General features: G+C 42.3%; 1 protein-coding gene across 1 annotated transcript in view; it reads left to right on the top strand.

Annotated features, from left to right (window-relative positions):
* The first annotated feature begins 5,570 nt into the window (after window positions 1–5,570).
* The window catches only part of nfia (nuclear factor I/A), a 108,460-nt gene continuing 94,912 nt past the window's right edge, over window positions 5,571–19,118 (top strand). The window contains exons 1-2 of the mRNA XM_080860298.1: window positions 5,571–5,850; window positions 11,566–12,094. Of these exons, the coding sequence (XP_080716424.1) occupies window positions 5,824–5,850; window positions 11,566–12,094 (556 nt within the window). The 5' untranslated portion in view covers window positions 5,571–5,823. The remainder of the gene's footprint in view (window positions 5,851–11,565; window positions 12,095–19,118) is intronic.

Here is a 19,118-nt window from a genome sequence, read left to right as displayed (position 1 = left end):
ACATCTATAGCCTACGCCGTTTATTTTCATAGTTGAGTTGTCAATTCGTCATTGTGGGCGCAGGAGTGCGCCTACATTCATATCTTGAAGTGTTCATTGCGAAACTTAAATTCTTAAAGCATTTAGGCTAATGAAGGTGCGCATTTCATGGGTGAGAAAGATCATTCTACACAGCTTTAGAAAGTGAGACCGTCATGTTTCCTGGATGCTCGGTAGGTTAAAAAAGGCATAACGTAGATACCATTCAGTAAAACCAACTATCATCGTTAAGACTAACCAGACTCAATCCACTTGAGTAGCAGCCTAGAGCCTTTGATGGGATGCATAGACTGGGATCCATTTCTGTAGTCGTGTGTCATTTTACAACTCATAACCTACAGTTAATTGCATTCGCCCATCTCCGCACAGCTCTAACGAACCAATTTACATATTTGAATCTTAAGTTTGGGCTGCGCAGAATGTATTCTTCTGAGATACTGACCTCAGCTGATCCAGACATTCATCTTTCCAGTGAGAAAGGGCAATCATGCAAATGCAAGCTCAAAGCCTTGTTTCCCCAGCAACGAATGTTCTTAACTAACAAAGGCCAGATTGATCAGAATTCCATTTGGTGATCCCTCATTGACAATGATCTCTTGAGAACAGCAAATGACGTTCCTGTGGTGCTGTTCAGTTATTAGGTGCTGAAAGGTGCTTGGTGATTGTATGGATCTATGCAGTTGAGTAAATCGTGCTAATTATATTTATTAAGAGACTATGTTCTTTTTCAGCTTTTGGAATCATCCATAGTCCTTAAGTAGTTGATTCCTCCTATAACTAACTAGGTGTGTTGGTGGTTGCCCCGTGAACTTTATGCTACTTCTACCAAATAGACATTTTAGCTACTTTGCCCTCGTCTATATGGTATTAAAGTAAATGCATAGGTATTTGGAATGAAATCTTAAAAACTGCCCCAGATCTATTCTTGCATGTAAGAATTTCTATAACTCAAAGGTTTAGCACACAGTTTATGTCCAGGTGAAAAAATGGCATGGAACTCAATTAATAGCCTATATCATTAAAAAGGAACTACGATACACTTAAAATCTTTTTTTATGGCTTGCCTACGTGTATACCGCAATTAACAGAGACAGGTTAATTGAACATAGAGACCATGCCTGATGTAATTCTTCTAGGTGCGTATAGGCCTACAGGTGGGATTCAGTACTTCAGTTCATAAACTTACCATAACGGAGATGTAGGTGAACCACAGCAATTCAGAAAGTGTGTAGGCATTTTAGGGGGAAACTACGTTTGGAATAGTAATAGCTTGTACACTTACTCGAGTAGGCTAGTTGTATTTTAAGGTTTAATGATAACATTACACTTGCCGCATACTTACTTGCCTTCCGACGTGACATCTGAAGAATGTCTACATTCACTAGCACACATATGAAGACCTACAATACACCGTGTCAAGGCTAGTGGAAATCAGACCTTTACCTGTGGCTAATCGGGGGGGAAAGCCGAGCTTCAAAAGCTTATTTAAATGCCGTATGATATGACAGACCTTCATATGTTGCTTGACATAAAGACAGAGAACATTTCGGAATCAAGTAAAATGTAGGCTGATTTTATTAAAGTTTGTCAGTACACATTGGCATACGTCACACTTTTATTTAATAGCTCCAGTTTACTAGTCCAACTGAAATGAGGAAAAGGACACTTTCCATTATCGTATCGCTACTAAATGTAGATTAGCCAAGCCTAATTTACTTCCTCCCATTGCTTAGTTTACGGTTGCCCGAGATTGTTTCTAAACCGTTGGTTGAGCAGTTTGCGGTTTACCTTAAAATAGACATGCGTAAAATATGGTTCCTGTGTTCTGTTTATTGTCGATAATGCAGGCTACAGATGTTATTCATGTTTCAATAGCCTGAATGCGCAAGGTCTCTGCAGCCTCCCCCCTTCGGACAAGCGGTGGACGGCGGTGCGTACGCGCAATCCTGCCGCATAGAGGCAGGTGAAGGGGAATACGTTTCCTGTGGAAGAGCAGAACGCAGCCTGGGGTCTGTGAGCCACACGACTCCAGCCCTGATTTGCTAGTATGACACCGGGAGGGGAGGACTTGGCGAGGGAGAGGTGGCGTGCAGCTGCCTCTGGTGTACTGCGTGGTGCAAATTGCAGCGATTGCGGAAATAAACAAGGGGAGTCGCTGAATCGATTGCAACTTCTGTCCTGAGTCTAACATACCAAGCCAAAGACAGTCAGAGAGAGTCTCGTCAGCCAGCCAGGTCTGCCCAGCTTGGATCGCTGTCAAGTATCAAGGAATGAAGAGAAATGCGCCTATTACTTTTCGGAATGAAACAAGCAAGAATATTATTAATTTGCCAAACCGCCTCTAATTTTTAATTTCATATTAAGTCTTCCCGGTCCTGATATGTTCATCAGGAACATGAAGTTCTAATAGTCTACTTTTTCATCATAAAAGCAAGGCTTGCTGAAATGAAGCACTTCGTCTCAACATTTTAAAGTTTAGCCACTTACTTTATGCAATGGTACGTGCACATTCCTACACTAAATTCCTTATTATACCTGAATGTATACTGAAAGATACGTAGCCTACTATTGACATGTTGTGATAAGCTACCTTGCGTTCTGTCTATCCGCTTCTACGATGAACCTTGTAGATGTTACGCCAATGCAGATATTAAGAAGCACCGTGGATTTGCACGTATAATACTCTAGTGCCCCTGGATGATTTAGTGTTGTGTCGGGATGAAATGTAGCCTATTACTAAATGGCATAGGTACTCTGTGTCGTTAGACTATGCCTGGGCTCTGCAGAGTGCCTGAGTCGTTGAAATTAGCTACATTCCTGGACATTCATAGTGACGTGATTTTTGTCCAATAAAATAATCGTAAGCTTTAAAACCGCGGGCTCCGCCCAATCAGAAAAGAGCTTTGCATGCTACCAGAAGGTCGAACTTGCAGCAGGTTAGTGTGAGTTGCAACTGAGAGATGCACCCCGGCGCAGACTTTGGCAAACTTAACCTATGCTTTTGGATAGGTGCCATCTAATTTGTTGTAGGCTGGTCGTGGAGGATGGTATGCCACAACATAATGTTTTGATGTAGTTTACCACAGGCTATTCTCATTATCTGTCTAATAGCTTCTCTTAAAAAATACAAAGGAATATGGTGTGTGGACAAGTCATGAAGAAGACTATGTTCAACTCCACTTGATAACTCTTCCACTTCTATTTTATAATAAGTAATAAGAAATTCCATTTCCAGTAGATAATAAGAATGTATTGTTGTCCCCCACTCTGTAAGAATCAGCACTCGGCTCACGCGCTCAGATATCCAGGTGGTTGGCTGTGCCAGCGCGGGTGTTTGGTTATGCCCAGACGTATCGCTTGCTCGAGAGGTGGAAAGGGGCTGGACAACAGAAGGGACGACTCTGTGACGGAGGTCGCTACCTTGGACAATGCCTAGGGGGCGCCCAGTTGACTTGTTTCTTACGCCTATTAACCAGAAATTGGCCAAAAATAATGTTGATTGTCAACCGTTTCTATAGACAAAATTGACTTTCAATGGTTAGTCTGCTGCTAGATGTATGGTTGTGATACGGAAATTCGATGGCATATTATGTTATTCTGCAAACGCCAAAGGATGTTTCTGTTAGTGTAGCCCTTTCTTGGATACCATATGGTAGGCTATGCCTACTAAACGATCAATTTCACAGACTTATATTCAATATCATCTCCTATACAGGCTTGCAGTCGTTTGGAGAGCAATACTTGTTGCCAGAATAGATTTGATACCATTCTATCTATTTTATTTTTTTTTAGATGTAGATGTCGTAGCTATTTTCTCTCAAATTGTAATCATACTGTTACATTTAGGGTAGAAGTGGATGTAGTAGCCTATTAATCAAAGAAAAAGACTAGCTTAACACTAACCCTAAGGATTCGATCAATTTGACTGGCATGTAGTTTTTCAAGTAAGTGGGGTTCGGTTGAGGTTAGCAGGGCACTCACTGTTGCATAGCCTATCATGCATTTAGTCTTATATATCTGATTGTGCTCCCAATGTATGTGATGTGCTTCAGAGTGCCTCGTCATATCGTCTTTGTTTTGTTTTTTTCAAATGATATGAGCATGTTTACCAAGTCTTACATCGCTCACCATGTTGCATCTGAGAATCACACAAGCTACTGTATTTACCTGAAGGCCTATTTATGGGTCTGTGTTACTATTGGTGCCACCCTAATAAACTAAGCAATACATCACTAAACCGCAGCCTCAGAGATTTTAGGTTTGATAAATATCGTACAGGCTTAAAGCCGGTTGGCCAGACGAAGCAGTTGACGTCTACAAAATCAGTTGTATGTTATAGACTACCTCAAGTGTGTGCTCTGATCTTCCTTGATCCACTCTCTCTCTAACCTCGCCGTTTCGGGGGTATGAAATGTGGTGTGTGCGAATATCCTGCTGTTCCTCTGATGTGAGGCACTGTCCCACACTACTACTCTCATCTGCAAACGTTCGCCGTAATAATCCACGAAATAAATAAACACTATTTTAATAATAATAATTTAGTTTAAGAGACACTACGATGATACATACCCACTGTGATTTATGATTCGAGCACGCTAATATTTGTATCCTGCTCTGGACAGTGTCTATCTATGACAGTCTCTCTTTCAAAGATTAACTTAAAGGAACAAACCACAGTGCCATCTTATTGGTAGCCCGTCCTGTTTCTCCGTTAATTTACTTATATTTGACTATCTAGAGTAGCCTACTGAAATTCCCACACAATTGAAACGTTGGCGTTTCTTTCAAGAGACCGTGGATGGCGGTGGCGGAGCTACGATGATACAGCAGCAAAGAGTTTGTCCTCCGGGCACTGTGGTTAAAAGTGAACTGTAGCCGGACGGGACTCGGTGAGGCGACAGTGTCGTCTCAGCTCTGTGTTGAATTGAATGGACTCAGTTCGTCATTTCAGCTTCATTTTCTTTTAATCTCAGGTTAAAACAAACAGGAATTGCCAGTGAAGTGCCAGTTTTACAATACTCAACTATCTTGATTTTTAAGGATTTTAGCATTTTCCCGAGCCGTAGCCAGTCTTCCTTGTGCGTAAATCCGATAGACTGTGGACTCCACGGTAAAGCCAGACCACATGCCTGCAATGCTTTCGGCTGATGTGAACGTTCGAGGCGACCCTGAAGAGGAATGCTGTGCAGTTAATTTCAGAGTTTTTTCTAAAGAATCCAGAAGAATCCTTCACTGACAGTCGCTTTTTCGAATATGGGAGAAAACCACCGTTCAGCGATTAAGTAGTTTTCCTGCACCTTGTTTTGCCTAATATCTGTGCATTTCCCGGAACAGCTCTGTATCGGGACTTTTCTTTAAGTTGATCATGCCACAGATGAAAGTTACTCCCACTCCAGTGAAGGGGACTGCTCTGCGACTTTAACTGCAGAGCACAGTAAATATGTGCGGAGAGTGGAAGCTGTAACTCGAGGCGGGGTTAAGGTTCAGCTCTATGGAGCGCTGAAACGTTGGTTGCAGTTCGTAGAGTTGGAAATGTGAAAGCAAGAAGCAGGCTTTATTTTTTTCCCTCTCTCCCTTCTCTCTGTCTCTCCTTTTTTTCTTTTCATACACACGGACACAACCATCACGCGTACACGGACACACATAGAGTCTTCATACACCCCCACACGTACACTAACACACATACACACACTCACACACATCAGCACATACATAAACACGCTGACTTGTAACAGTTATCCAAACATACACTCATACCTCACAAATTGAAGATAAACACCAGATATGTATTCGCCGCTATGTCTAACACAGGTAAGTGAGCATTTTGTTTGTATTTAACCTTATTTGTTGCATTTCTGCGTTCTCTCTGGTCGGGGCGGGACTGGCAATGTGAGGCTAACGTTGCTTAAGACAAGAAACTTTGTGTGCTGCGGCCGTTCCAGGTCTGACAGAGCCATCTGAACTAACTACCACATGGCGGATGGCGACCGCCTGGTACTGTACAGTACATGCAGCCTACACACGTATTTGTGTTTGTAAATCTGGCAACTCTTATGTCAGATTATTGACTACGGCAAAACACTAGTTTTGTGCAGGACTTTGTCATCGCTGTATGTTAAGCTATGGTCTACACACTGAAAGAGACGGATGGCGAAAACTGTTCATAGGAAGACTTTGTAGTTTCCATGTCCTCGATGTAAACGTTTGTTTCATGCCACATCTTACAGTATCAACAATCATTCTGCTGTTATATCGAAACATAGCGTAATGCACACACTTTCTCGCGTTTGTCAGTCGTTATTCATCTACTGACACAATAAGTTGCTCACCAGTATTTTGCCTGACTTGTACAGTAATTTGTCCAGGTGTTCAAGGCTCTTTGCCTCGATTATGGTTTTTAAGAGCTGCTAGAATAACGGTGCATTTACCGAGACGTCGTCAAAACTCTTTGAGGAGTGGGAGTTTTATTGGCAACTAACTTTTCCCTGAACAACAGTTAGTTAAGCAAGCTCTATATACTACTTTGTTTTATTTTTTACTCTTTGAAATTCCATGCCATAACAACACAGGAACATAGTTTAGTGGCTTAACGTGTTTGATTTTCAACTTTGTAATCCTTGGGAATCGACAGCTATTGTGCAACGCCTTTTATAAAGCCCATTTTGGATACAGGGTTTGTCATTAGACCCGTCAAGCATATGATTCAGTCGTATATTTGAGCAAGAAGAAAATTCTGTTTTAATGGTCGATGTGTGTTTAAATTTGAAATATCATTTAGGTCAGCTCTCTGTCTCGCCCGGCTTTTCCAGCAGTGTCAGTAGTTCGAAACGCATCTGTGGTTTAGGCCCCCGTCGCATTTGACAGAAGAAATATATTAAGAGACATTCTAAGTGTCTATAACAAAACAAAAATTACACTCTGTTTGGTTAACAATGGAAGGCTTGTGGCAGCTTTTGGTGTAGGGGCAGCAGTTTTTCCCCGGGTTCTACAGAATGGACGAGCGCGGGGGTTAGGTGAGGTGACAGCTGCGGCTTTATTAGTTGTAAAAATAAACAAATAATATTCAGTTGCGTTCCATTGATCAGTAGTACATACCCAACTTTCAAATTTACATTTATTTCATGCATTGCCTACTTGTAATGCATTTGTCAGAATGTGCATTACTTTTTAAATTGTTCAGCTGTTGGGCAGTTAAAATCAATTTTTGCCAAATTTCAGTCCTGCCTGCCCAGTCACAAACCATTTCTCACCACTGAATTCCTTACATACTTTTATTGTAAGATAGAAAGGAGTCCTTTTCGAAATTGGCAAGAATTTTACACCAGAGAAAATGCCTATGTACTGCAGCTGCATTAGTTTCACAGGGATCTGTCAAGTCAGTTTTTGTGCAGCTGGACTAAAATATGTGAAAACCGTCAACAGTAAACTGGAAAACAAAAGGTAATGCAGACAAAAATTAGGCAGATTATTGAATGGTGTATGACAAAGGCTATGTGAGGGAATGAAATATAAAAATCAGCAAAATTGCAAACAAACTCTATATCTGCATTTTATAAACATTGAGTGTTTATTTATGGTTTGTTTTCATTTTTGGAGTATGAATTGATCACAATGTATTAATAATTCATATTTCATGTTTTCATCAAAACGCTGAATAATTAGGCCTATACATTTATTACCTTTCCAACTGACTTTTTACAGAGTCCTAATATTTCTTAAATTACCTCACACAGTTCTAACTGGAACAAGTTGTAAGACCGTCTTACTAATTAGAAATGTATTTATGTCAAAATGAATTTATGTAAAATAGCAGGTATTATCAGTTGAGGTTCTTACTAACATCAGTGATTTTAAATAGCATATTGTAATGGTGTACAATTACGTTCTTACAGTTAAATATTAAAGACTTTTTTCCTTTTAGTTAACTTGTAAAATTAGAGAAATATAGTCATGTTAATCCTGAAAGAAAGTCTTAATTCAAGCCCTGTGGTACAAATTAATGAAATACCCATATGATATAAAAAGTCATATTTTTCAAAGATTATGTGTCATTTCGGAGAAATGTGGAAAAATCAGGGCAATAATGGCCTTGGATACTGGGCTGTCCATGATTGGACAGGTATGGTGGCAGTTTCCATTAACTGCTAATGTTTTTCTTTTCTTTTTAATTTATAATATACAAGGCAGTGATTTGTGTCTGGTAGAAGTTTCGATATTTTTAAAGTACTTTGTTCTTGCAGATGGGAGGTAGTTTTCTTTGAGGCCATGAGACGATTCTAAAGCAGTGGTCTAGATCTGAAGAGTGGTGTCTTCTGCACTTTTGTCCTGAGTGTTTAGGGCTCTTTCCCCTGCTTCAAAAGCTAGTTTCACTGCAGAGAGTGAGAGTGAGTGTGAGTGTGTGTGTGAGTGTGTGTGTGAGTGTGAGTGTGAGTGTGAGTGTGAGTGTGAGTGTGAGTGTGAGTGTGAGTGTGAGTGTGAGTGTGAGTGTGAGCGTGAGCTTGAGTGTGAGTGTGCGAGGGATAGAACCGGCGCTCTGAGATGCCTTTCCCTCCCCAGTGCTCTTCGCCCGTCCCAGCAGCCAGCCTCACACAGTCTGTAGCTGACTTTTATGGGAGAGACCGACCGCAACAAAAGGAGAAAGTGCTCGCTGTCGACTCCCTCGTAATTAATTCCCCGTGTTGTGGTGCTACAGAGCGGGTGTCAAAAGAGCAGGATTACCATCATTTGGATTTGAAATTACAGTTTTTTTCTTCCTTTGGTGAGATGTTATCTGTGACCTGTTATTTGAGGGCATCACATCTGTCACCAAGGTGCACGGAAGAACTTCACAGCTGGAAGTTAAGCTAAGATGAAACATTTCATCAGCTTTTCTTTCACCACTGAATGACTCGCACACATACACACACACACACACACACACACATAAACACACACACACACACACACTGTGGCTCACATTGATATGTTCTCCTTGTATAAACATGGGAACGTGTCTGTTTGTGTGCCTGCAACTGAGTACTCTCAGAATTTAAAATGCCCTCTTAAGTTTAGCACTGATCGGGTTTGATAGAATTATAGAATTTTTCACAGCAAATTCAAACAATGCTTAGGACAAGTAGTTCAGGCAAAATCCTCCAACCACAATGGATAAATATCTGCTCTTAAGGAAAGACATTTTCAAAGAGTCTGGCTTAGGATGCTCAGTGTTGCTGAAGGCAGATAAGGAAATTCATTTACTGGATTTAATCCAAGATGAAAGAAACAATGCAATATGTGTGCCCTAAAGGAAGGGGAGTAAGCAGACAAAAAGGTTCTTGTAATTTCTGTTTATTTTTATGTATGCATTTTAATTAATATTTGTTCTATTTGGTGTGAAGTTTTTTTTATAGATTTTAAGTGCAGCACGTGCCCAAACACACATATATCCACACACACACACACACACACACACACACACACACACACACACACACATACACTCACTAACTCACTCACTAACTCACTCACTCCTCTCTTGCACATAGTCAGTCCTACTCATAGAATCCTCACATACTCATAAAGTGAGAAATGTAACTAAATTTAAGATACAGGGATATAGTTCGGATGTAGGACAGACTCTGGTGTTAGCTTGTACAGACTTCTTTGAATTTAATCTGAAATGCATTTCTGAATTACAAACATAACATTGAAGTGATGCATTAGTGATTACGTGTTGCTCTGCAACAGTTAAGAATAAATCAGTAAATTCTAGTATGTTTGTTGGTACTGTTGATAATTCACTGCAGCTTGACTAAAGGTTTTGTGGAAAAGCATGATGCCAGACTAGTGTTTTGAAGCTTCATATCGATAGTTCCTGTCATAGTTGAGGCTGTTACTTCACTGGTGTGTTTTCGGATCAACACCCCTTATCTTTTCTAGCGCTTCTAGCTTGTTTTCTTTGCTTTTGTTTGTAAGACCGCAATCTTTGCTTGCTTTGTGGCTACTTTTGTGTACAAGGGGCACACTAAAGCAGCTGAGGCCTGTTGGATTTCACCTTAGATTTTAGACTGTTAGAACAGCCTCGTTATTGGTGTGAGCCTCAGCAGTTTTGTGCTCTCTATACAGTTTTTAAAACAGGGACAGTGCGGTTAGAATGTGATTGGCATGCGTTTGGTATTTTTGAAAGGTTTGTGTGTGATTTAACAGTATTTGTAATGGTGTTTTACTAGCTGCGTGCATGTCTGTTGTCAACTGTCTTTACTATTGTCTTTGTAATGGCAGATTTGTGGCATCTTGTTAGAAGATGTAGTTAGCGGATTTGGATGGAAAGAGACTATAAATAGTAGTTCAACGTATACTACATATATTTTAATATTTACCTATTTTGATTGGCTGTAAAGAACTATATATATTTTACTGTTATAGATATGTTCTCATATATACTTATATATAACAAGCTAGTCGACAGATACCCTCGCCTGTCGTGTGGGAAATGTGTCTCCGACATTTTTTTAAATAATTTTGGAGAAAGAAAAATGGCCATGTGTAGAATCCTGTCAGAGTTTATTGTCAGGATTGCATTTGGTTAAGTAACATGAGCCTGGTAAACTATATCTTTGCCCCAAACCACGCTCACCTCCTTTAGTTTTTGCATCTGGCAGGTGGAACCACCTCAAATCTGTAAGGAAACACAGCAGTCTCCCGGTTCTTGTTTATACCCCCTCTTGCAAAAGCCTTCTTTGACGTAGGCCCAAAGGAAAATTTAATTGAAACTAGGATTGGTTTTGGATGCTGTCTTTGCTTAAAGTGTGAGTGGAAGTGTGTTGGAGCATGTCTGTCTGTATATGGGTATATGGGTGTGTGTGTGTGTGCGTATGTGTGTGTGTGTTGGGGGGGGGGGGGGGTTACATGGAGAAAGGATAAAAATAGACGGACAGCTTTCCCGCGCGGTTGTTGCTTTTTCTCGGTCCTGGCAGACCCTAGCAGACCTGCATTCTTGCCAGAGAGCCAAGATACGGCCTAGTCAGGCCCCTCTCCCTGCCTGCCAGAGAGCCAAGATACGGCCTAGTCAGGCCCCTCTCCCTGCCTGCTCCCTCTATGCAGCTCACAAACACACTTGCGTTATCGTGTGCTGCTCTGCTAATGATGCCAACGGAATGTTAAATATAAATACTCTCTTTTCAGACGTATGTTTGAGTATGTGTGTCAAAGTGTGTGCTAAAATTGAAAGCAAAGCTTAACATTGAAGATCAGGCTATACTGATTTAGAGTAAAATAAGAGAATGAATATACTGACAGAAATAAATGCTCCGATTACCAGCTTTCAGTGATTATATGGATCTTAAATTTTGAGGCTTTTTATTTTTAATATTTTGTGTTTGGTATGTTGTACAGGATATATGTTGTCTGTCTGACATATTTATATGTCTATATATTTTATCTTTTTTATAAGTCATTGCAACAAAACATGTCAGAAATGTGCACTCTGCATCCTATACACACTTCTAATATGTGTCCATATATTTGTCCTTTTCTCTGTGTCTGCAGGATGAATTCCATCCCTTCATCGAAGCGCTGCTGCCACACGTGCGAGCCTTCGCTTACACTTGGTTCAACCTGCAGGCCCGCAAGAGGAAGTACTTCAAGAAGCATGAGAAGCGTATGAGCAAAGAAGAAGAGCGCGCCGTGAAGGACGAGCTGCTCGGTGAGAAGCCAGAGGTCAAGCAGAAGTGGGCCTCACGTCTCCTTGCCAAACTGCGCAAGGACATCCGGCCTGAGTTCCGTGAGGACTTCGTCTTAACTGTCACCGGCAAGAAGCCACCGTGCTGTGTGCTGTCCAATCCTGACCAGAAAGGCAAGATGAGGCGGATTGATTGCCTCCGTCAGGCCGACAAAGTGTGGCGCCTGGACCTGGTCATGGTGATTTTGTTCAAAGGTATTCCACTGGAAAGCACGGACGGCGAGCGGCTAGTTAAGTCCCCGCAGTGCTCCAACCCCGGACTGTGCGTGCAGCCACACCACATAGGAGTTTCAGTGAAGGAGCTCGACCTCTACTTGGCCTACTTTGTGCATGCTGGTAGGTACCCCTGTTTGCCAGGTTTTTTTCTTTTCCCGCTCTCTCTCTGTTGTTTTCACCTCGATACTTTGTTCCATACACTAACAGCACTACTAACATACAAACATACAAACATTCATTTTACCATTGGTTAGCTGAAAGCACCCATAATTATTCAATTTTTCCATGTCGTACATACCGTCCTAAAATCCTAAATTTGAAAGGTAACAAATAACAATAGTCATAAACAGAGACCAATGACATTTAGGAAGGTAAACACACATCTTAATGTTTCTCAACTTCAGAACTCTGCAAAGTTCAGTAGTTCTCTGTCTTCTAAGCGGGAACAAATGTTATCTGTGGCAGACACCCTTAATTTCATCTGCAGTCAATAAGGCAGCAGCAGCCTGAGCTGAGCAGGGCATCCATGCCAAAACAGGCTCCCCGGCTGGTCATTCAATGTTTTAAGATGGGCCAGATTTTTTGAAAAGTTGGCACAGACCGAGCCTGTTATCTGAAACAAGGAAGAAAAGAGGAGAACGAAGGAAAGCAATCATTTTCATTGTGAGAGATTGCCAGTGTGCCAAAAGCACGATTTCGTCAAATAAATGTAATGGTGATGAAACAGAGCTCTTGAGTGGAGTGTATAGTAGTGTGGAAATCTTGGTGAATTAGGAATTTTAGATATTTTAAAGTACATAACATTTAAGGGACTATTTTCATCGAACAGCTGTCTTGCATTTTTACATAAGAGAATTAACTATTTAATAGAACCATATTGGTGTCAGAATTCTGACCAGGTCTCTTATGTCAAAGTGGGCAATTCTTTCACCCACTTTTACCGTGAACAAGGTTGTGCTTTTTCCGTGAACTCCTGTCACTCACTTCTCTCTGAATAGCAGTTGGACAGAGAGAAGTCCAGTGCTGGCTTCTGATGGTGAAACTGCTAATGGGCAGGAGACAGCAGGGGATCTGTCTCGCCCTGACAGCAACACAAACACGGGCTTTCACTCACAAGGCACGGAGTGCGCTTTGTCTTGCGCAGTCAAAACTGAGCACCTTAATTACACTCGTTTCCTCAGTGAAGCGGACTCTTTCACCACAACCACCGGCAGTCAGTCAGACAAGGCCTGAGTAAGGCCTCTCTAGCGGGACGGGGGGGGGGGGGGGGGAGGGGGTTGGGGGGATTGTGCCTCAATGTGTTAGAGCCAGAGTTGTTCATTTTGGTAATGTGGAGGTGAAATTAGAGGAGCAGTGTTAAATGCAGTGCTGATAGAGATGCCGGGCGGAGGCTGAGGCTGAGCGGGGCATTCTCAGGCGGGAGGCAGAAGCAGAGAGCTCCACTCTGGTCGGGTCCGGAGGGGGAGCGTGTGAATCATCTTGACTTAGTCCCCCCACTACAGGCGACCAAGCTCCTTTGAGGTTTTTGTCTGAACAAGTATGAGCAGCTCACAGTGTCTCTGCTCCTGCTCGGTCACAGCGACCCACCGGAGTCCTGAGTTTTGATGTTCCGAAGCTCTATTCAGAGGCACTCTGCTCCTGCTAACATTCTAATCGCTTGCATTGGAGGTTTTTTTTCCCCGCATTGGGCTCAGCCATGAATAAGAGGTGTCAGCAAGAGAACAAGGAAATACAAAGCAGGGAGAGAAAGAGAGAGTGCCTGTCGAGTGTGGAGGTCTGCCCACTGTTGGGTTTACAGCCTCTTTCTCTCTTTCTCTCTCTCTGTCTACCTTCCACTCTTTGTCTCTCTCTTTTGGCCTTGTTCTTTCAACTCATCCCGTAAGATCAGATTTCTCCTTGTGTCTTATTTAAGGCAGTGGAGCTCCCTTGATTAAAAGCCATCTAAAGAGAGCTGAGCCCATCCTCTGATGCCTAAGGTGGTGTTTTCTGAGGGCAGCTGATGCCAGTAATTAAATTTACCCCTCACTGCAGTCAGATTGAGGGCTGGTGGAGTGGGCCTTGACCACTGCTCTTCTGCGATAACACCATCGATCTTGTTATCAACTTATAGCTCGGTTAGCCTTTAATGCCACTATCAGGCTAATTAGTAATACACGAACACATTATGCTGCAATAATTAGAGATATCAAATTGGTTTGAACCTCTCTCAGACTTCATGTGTCAGAGCTTTGACATTGTACTTTACCTTCGGACTTTTAAATAATGCAGTGACAATCAATAGTAATGAAAATGTAGCTTTTGAGTGCCATTTTGACTTGGCTTCGATCGGGGGAACATGTGTATTGTTTTAGCTTGAAGTGTGAAGATTGGACTCATATACAGATGTCACAAGGCACTTTGGTGCGGAGCCAGCTGCGACACCAATGTCCAAAGTCATCGGTTGACTTGTTTTTTTTTTTCATGGTTGGGGAAGAGGGGGTGGCTAGGTCCTGCTGCTGGTTAGAGTCAGTCTGAGATGTCTAGTATACGCTGGTGTCCCACACTCACAAGGATGGATCATGTGTCAACTCTATGAACAATGTTGTGTCAAAGCCACCAGCACTACTACCATCCAGAGCAGGCAGTGAGTACAGGGCTCATTTACAAGCTCATTCTTCTGCCATTCAACTGGTGTTGAGATCACAGGAATGCTCCACACTAACCAAAGGTCGCAGCTTAAGATGTCAGGGTCGTGACCTTATCTTCCAGGCATTTGACCTCTTAGATAAACATGCCACCTCATTAGGGTCTATTCAGGCGTGTACACCGCTTTCGCTCAGTGGGCTGACCTTTGACATGGCTCTTAAAACAGGTGTCTTGGTTCAGAGGGGCGGTTTTGTTTGACTGAGTTAAGTGTCAGAGCTTTAAGTTTGGAAAGAGTTTTGAGGACTTCTTATTGGATGTTTGCTTGATAAGCAAAATGGCGCATTGCTACATTTTTTGTGTACAGTCAATATAAACTATTCAATCCAATTCAATTGAATTTTATTTTTATAGTCCAATAACAATTTAAATTGTCTCAAGGCGCTTTACAGGGGACAGAGCCTGAACCCCATTGAGCAAGCACTAAGGCAATGGTGGCAAGGAACAACTTTGAGCAGAACCCTGCTCATAAGGGTGGGCCCATCTTGGGGACGGCTGGGTAGAGAAATAGGAGACGAGAGACAAGTTAGCACACAAATGAAAAATGACATGTTACAGTAGTCAGACAACAGAGAGGTGGCATAGAACGGAGGAAGGAGAAGTTGTATAGCATGACACATGAGAGGGCCTTGGCAGCCTAGGCCTATGGCAGCATAACTGTTGTATTCACTGTTGTAATTAAGGATATATATAGTTGATTATAATGGTGCATTATTGTAAATGAGTGGATATTTTTTTTACAAACATACAGTATTTTCCAATATAATTTGGAATCATGACTGTGATTTCGTTCCAGTCGTGTTTAAAGTCTGTTTTTTGCCTGGTGCGTCAGAGATTTGTTCAAGTTCAAGTTGACCAGAGGATTAGCTGCTCGGTTTAGCAGTGCTTGGCTTTCTGTGGTTTCGAAGGCCATCTGTAGTGGTGCCTGTTACAGGAATGAAACTTCACGGTAGGCTAAGAACCAAATATATTAATGACCAAAAATCATCATAAAGCCAAATATAATAAATCATTTCATTATTTAAATGTCTTTGCAAATGTGAGTTAACAAACGGTGTAGTTTTTAGTTAAAAGAGAACTCTGTGAAGCCTTCATTGATGATAGGGGAGCTCTGCACCATAAAGCTGCTTAGGGTATGTTTACTGAGTGATACTCGTGTCACCCCTCTGTTGTTTCGCTGAGAGCCACACAATGAAAGGATATCGCTGGTCCTGAAAGATAACATGCCTGCGATAGGACATATGTGAAAGTTTCCAGGCGAGTCGATAGATATTTATGTTACATTTACCTGGTGTGACCCCAGTGGAGATGAACTAATTGTTTGCGTGTGGTTCGATGTCAGCACACCTGACCTATTTCCCCCCTGAGCCTTTAAAGGGATTTAGGCCTGGTACCTTTCTGAACTAGTTAGCTCTAATGATGTGTCTTTAAGGTGCCACCAGCTAAAGTTCTGTCAGGAGTTATCAACATTGTTGTGTCTCACACAGTAAAGAGTGTTTGGGTGTCTCACACAAGGTCTCACGAAGCATGAACAAAGTTTGTAGTGAAGGTGAAGGGAATATGAAAAGGATATCACAAATGAGGATTTTCTCCTTCAAGTATCCCCCCTCCCCCCTCCCCCCACACCCCACCCACACCCTCCTCGGGGCACGAAACAAAATCTACCAATATCTCCTGTCTGACTTTTGCCTCGTCTCACATTACAGCCATTTTATATTTCCCTTTCTTTTCCACAGGCGGAGAAATAACAACAATTGTGAGCTATTGGCGGCGAGTGTGGGCTAGACCACAGGCCTTTGTTGTGGCTGCTGCAGCACACATTGTGGTTCGGAACACCCCTACCCCCCCCCACACACACCCCCTCATTTTGGGCTCTCCCTTCTGTGTAAATCCCACTAAACAGCACCAGTGCCTCAACAATGACCGTGTCCCTCATACTCTCACACACACTCACACACTCACGCTCTGCCATTCATTAAAATCGAGGTTAGTGCCCATTCATAAAATAGAGACACATTGTCAGACATTGGAAGTGAATTGACAATAAGTTTGGGTACAGTAGACACAGAGAGCCCAATCTGTAGCAATCCCAGCTTCTGGCACTCACCCAGTACAAAGGGACTGACTGGAGGGGAATGAGTGATGAAACACAGCACAGTCATTTTTAATATCATTTCATATGACCTCCTTTTGAACCATTTTTGCTGCAATTTTATTGGATTAAACAAAGCAGATAAGGTTTCAGATGGGAAATATTGTAAGGTTTGCGTGTGTGTGTGTGTGTGTGTGTGTGTGTGTGTGTGTGTGTGTGTGTGCGTGTGTGCGTTTTACAGTGCTGTTCCTCTGTGGGTACATTTCTCATAAACCTGATTGCACGGCAAATTCAGGTAATCCGTTTAATGTCTATTGTTGGTTGTTGATCTCTTCCTGCAGATTTGGAACATATTCTCCAGCTCCAGACAGGAGGTTTTTGACATTTCTAATCATGAAATGAAACAAACAAACAAAAATACAGTTGTGTACATTTGTCTAATCTTTCGGTGACCATCCACTCTTTTCAGTACAGGTTTTTCTTTCTGTTGTTGATTTGTTTTCTTTCTTTCTTTCTTTCTTTCTTTCTTTCTTTCTTTCTTTCTCAGAGATACACAGCTGCTTTATGCATTTAGAAGTGTAAAGAACATCTGATGAGATTAAGATAATACATACGTCAATCTCTTACATTTTTGAGTCAAGTAAAAATGCTAAACACCTGTCTGGAAGCCAGGGAATTCTGGTGGGTTCTGTGTTCTGTTAGAGCCCCTTCACCCAGGATAGAGGTCCTGGCCACTGCCTGTCTTAATGGTGGAGTGGGGCCTTTTACGTATGTTTTGTTCATACCTTTTGCAGAAGAAATAAATGCTTAGGGTGGTATGACCTTTGCTTCATATGCATCTCTCTGCAGGTTTTGTCTGTTTAGCCTTGAGGAATAATGCAATAGCAGTTAAGAAGAATGCCTTTCCTTTTAGGTCGCCCTGTTTTACAGAGCGTCAACAGGAATTCATATTTCCACATAGTATATGTGTTCCTCTGGAGAGCAGATTAGTTTTCCCTCCGAATCCCCAAAAATGTGCTAAATTCCCAAGGTGCAGTGCGAGAAGAGACGCCCCTAATGGGCAGGCAGGCAGGCAGGCGGGCATTACAGGAGTGGAACGTAGACGTCTCTTGAATTTTAGAGCCCGAGCTTTGGCAAACTTCTGAGAAAGGGCCCTTTGTATCCACATGCCATTCAACAAGAGTCCCATTGTCTTAAGCCTCCGCTAGCAGCCAGCTAGCCCCTTGCTCAGTCTTTATTGTGAGATCTTTGATTGTATTAAGGCCTGATGAGGCCTGTGTTCTGAATGGTGGGCAGACGGCTCATGTGCGGTGCAGGCTTGCCATGACGGCGGGAAGGGGGGATGGGAGGTGGCGGTGAGAGAACTGTGTAAGAGATCTAATTACCCTACCGCTTCTCCCTCTCTCCATCTCTCTCTCTTTCTCTTTCTCTCTCTCTCTCTCTCTCACTGTCTGATTCTCTCCTATCATTCTGCTTTGCATGAGAAACACACAGACATCATGGAACACTGCCCTTCTTCCCGCCTTTTCTTCTGATCTGAGACGTGGCCCCTGTGTCCTACTCTTGTCACGTCTCATTCAAATGTGTCGAAGATAGACATCAGATGATTTCAGAAGAAATGATAACCTCTTAATTTTTCAGAAATTGGATCGAACTATAAATTCTCCTAATGAGTTCTGTACATTTGAAAAGACTTCATCTCTTGGCACTCACTGTAGAGGGGACCCAGATCAGTGGTATTTGCCCTGTTTCCATCTGTCTTTTTTTTCGTTCTGGTTAAATGTCAATTCCTCCACCTCTTTATTGAAGCTGCCCCTGGAATGTTCTGGAGATGGAGACTGTCCTGTTGTAAAAGACACTTACCATCCTCTTTTGGCTCTTAGCAACACGGAGCGCCTCTCTCCCTTCCCCCCTACAACCCTCTCTCCCAGTCCTACTCCTCCCACCTCCCTCTCCTCTCTGCTGGGTCTCCCCCAGTCTCTGGCTGCATGGCTCGTCCCTGTCCATGGCCTGCAGGCTCAGATGGATTGCAGATGGATGTGCTGTCCTGATGGAATGTTGATCTATTTTGCCTGGGTGATAATGTCGATGATTTTGCCATGTGTGATTGTATGCATCGCTTTCAGATCATGAATGGTAATAGATCAATAAAGAGCTGGTGTTTTTGTCTTTCCAAAGCACCAGTCCGTGACCTGTGTGCCAGGCCCTGTTTGAGATTTCACTAACTCACCATTACTTAGACAACTATTGTTTTTAGCATCAGTGTTTATCAAATCACACCAGTGAAATTCATAAAAATGTTGTAGTTTTAAACAGATTGCATCTATCTGTCTCTGTCTGTCAGCTCAGTGATTTGAAAGGTTGCGCTCG

The sequence above is a fragment of the Sprattus sprattus genome (assembly GCF_963457725.1).
Source record: "Sprattus sprattus genome assembly, chromosome: 2".
Classification (NCBI taxonomy): domain Eukaryota; kingdom Metazoa; phylum Chordata; class Actinopteri; order Clupeiformes; family Clupeidae; genus Sprattus; species Sprattus sprattus.
This window is presented reverse-complemented; position numbering and strand designations above follow the sequence as displayed.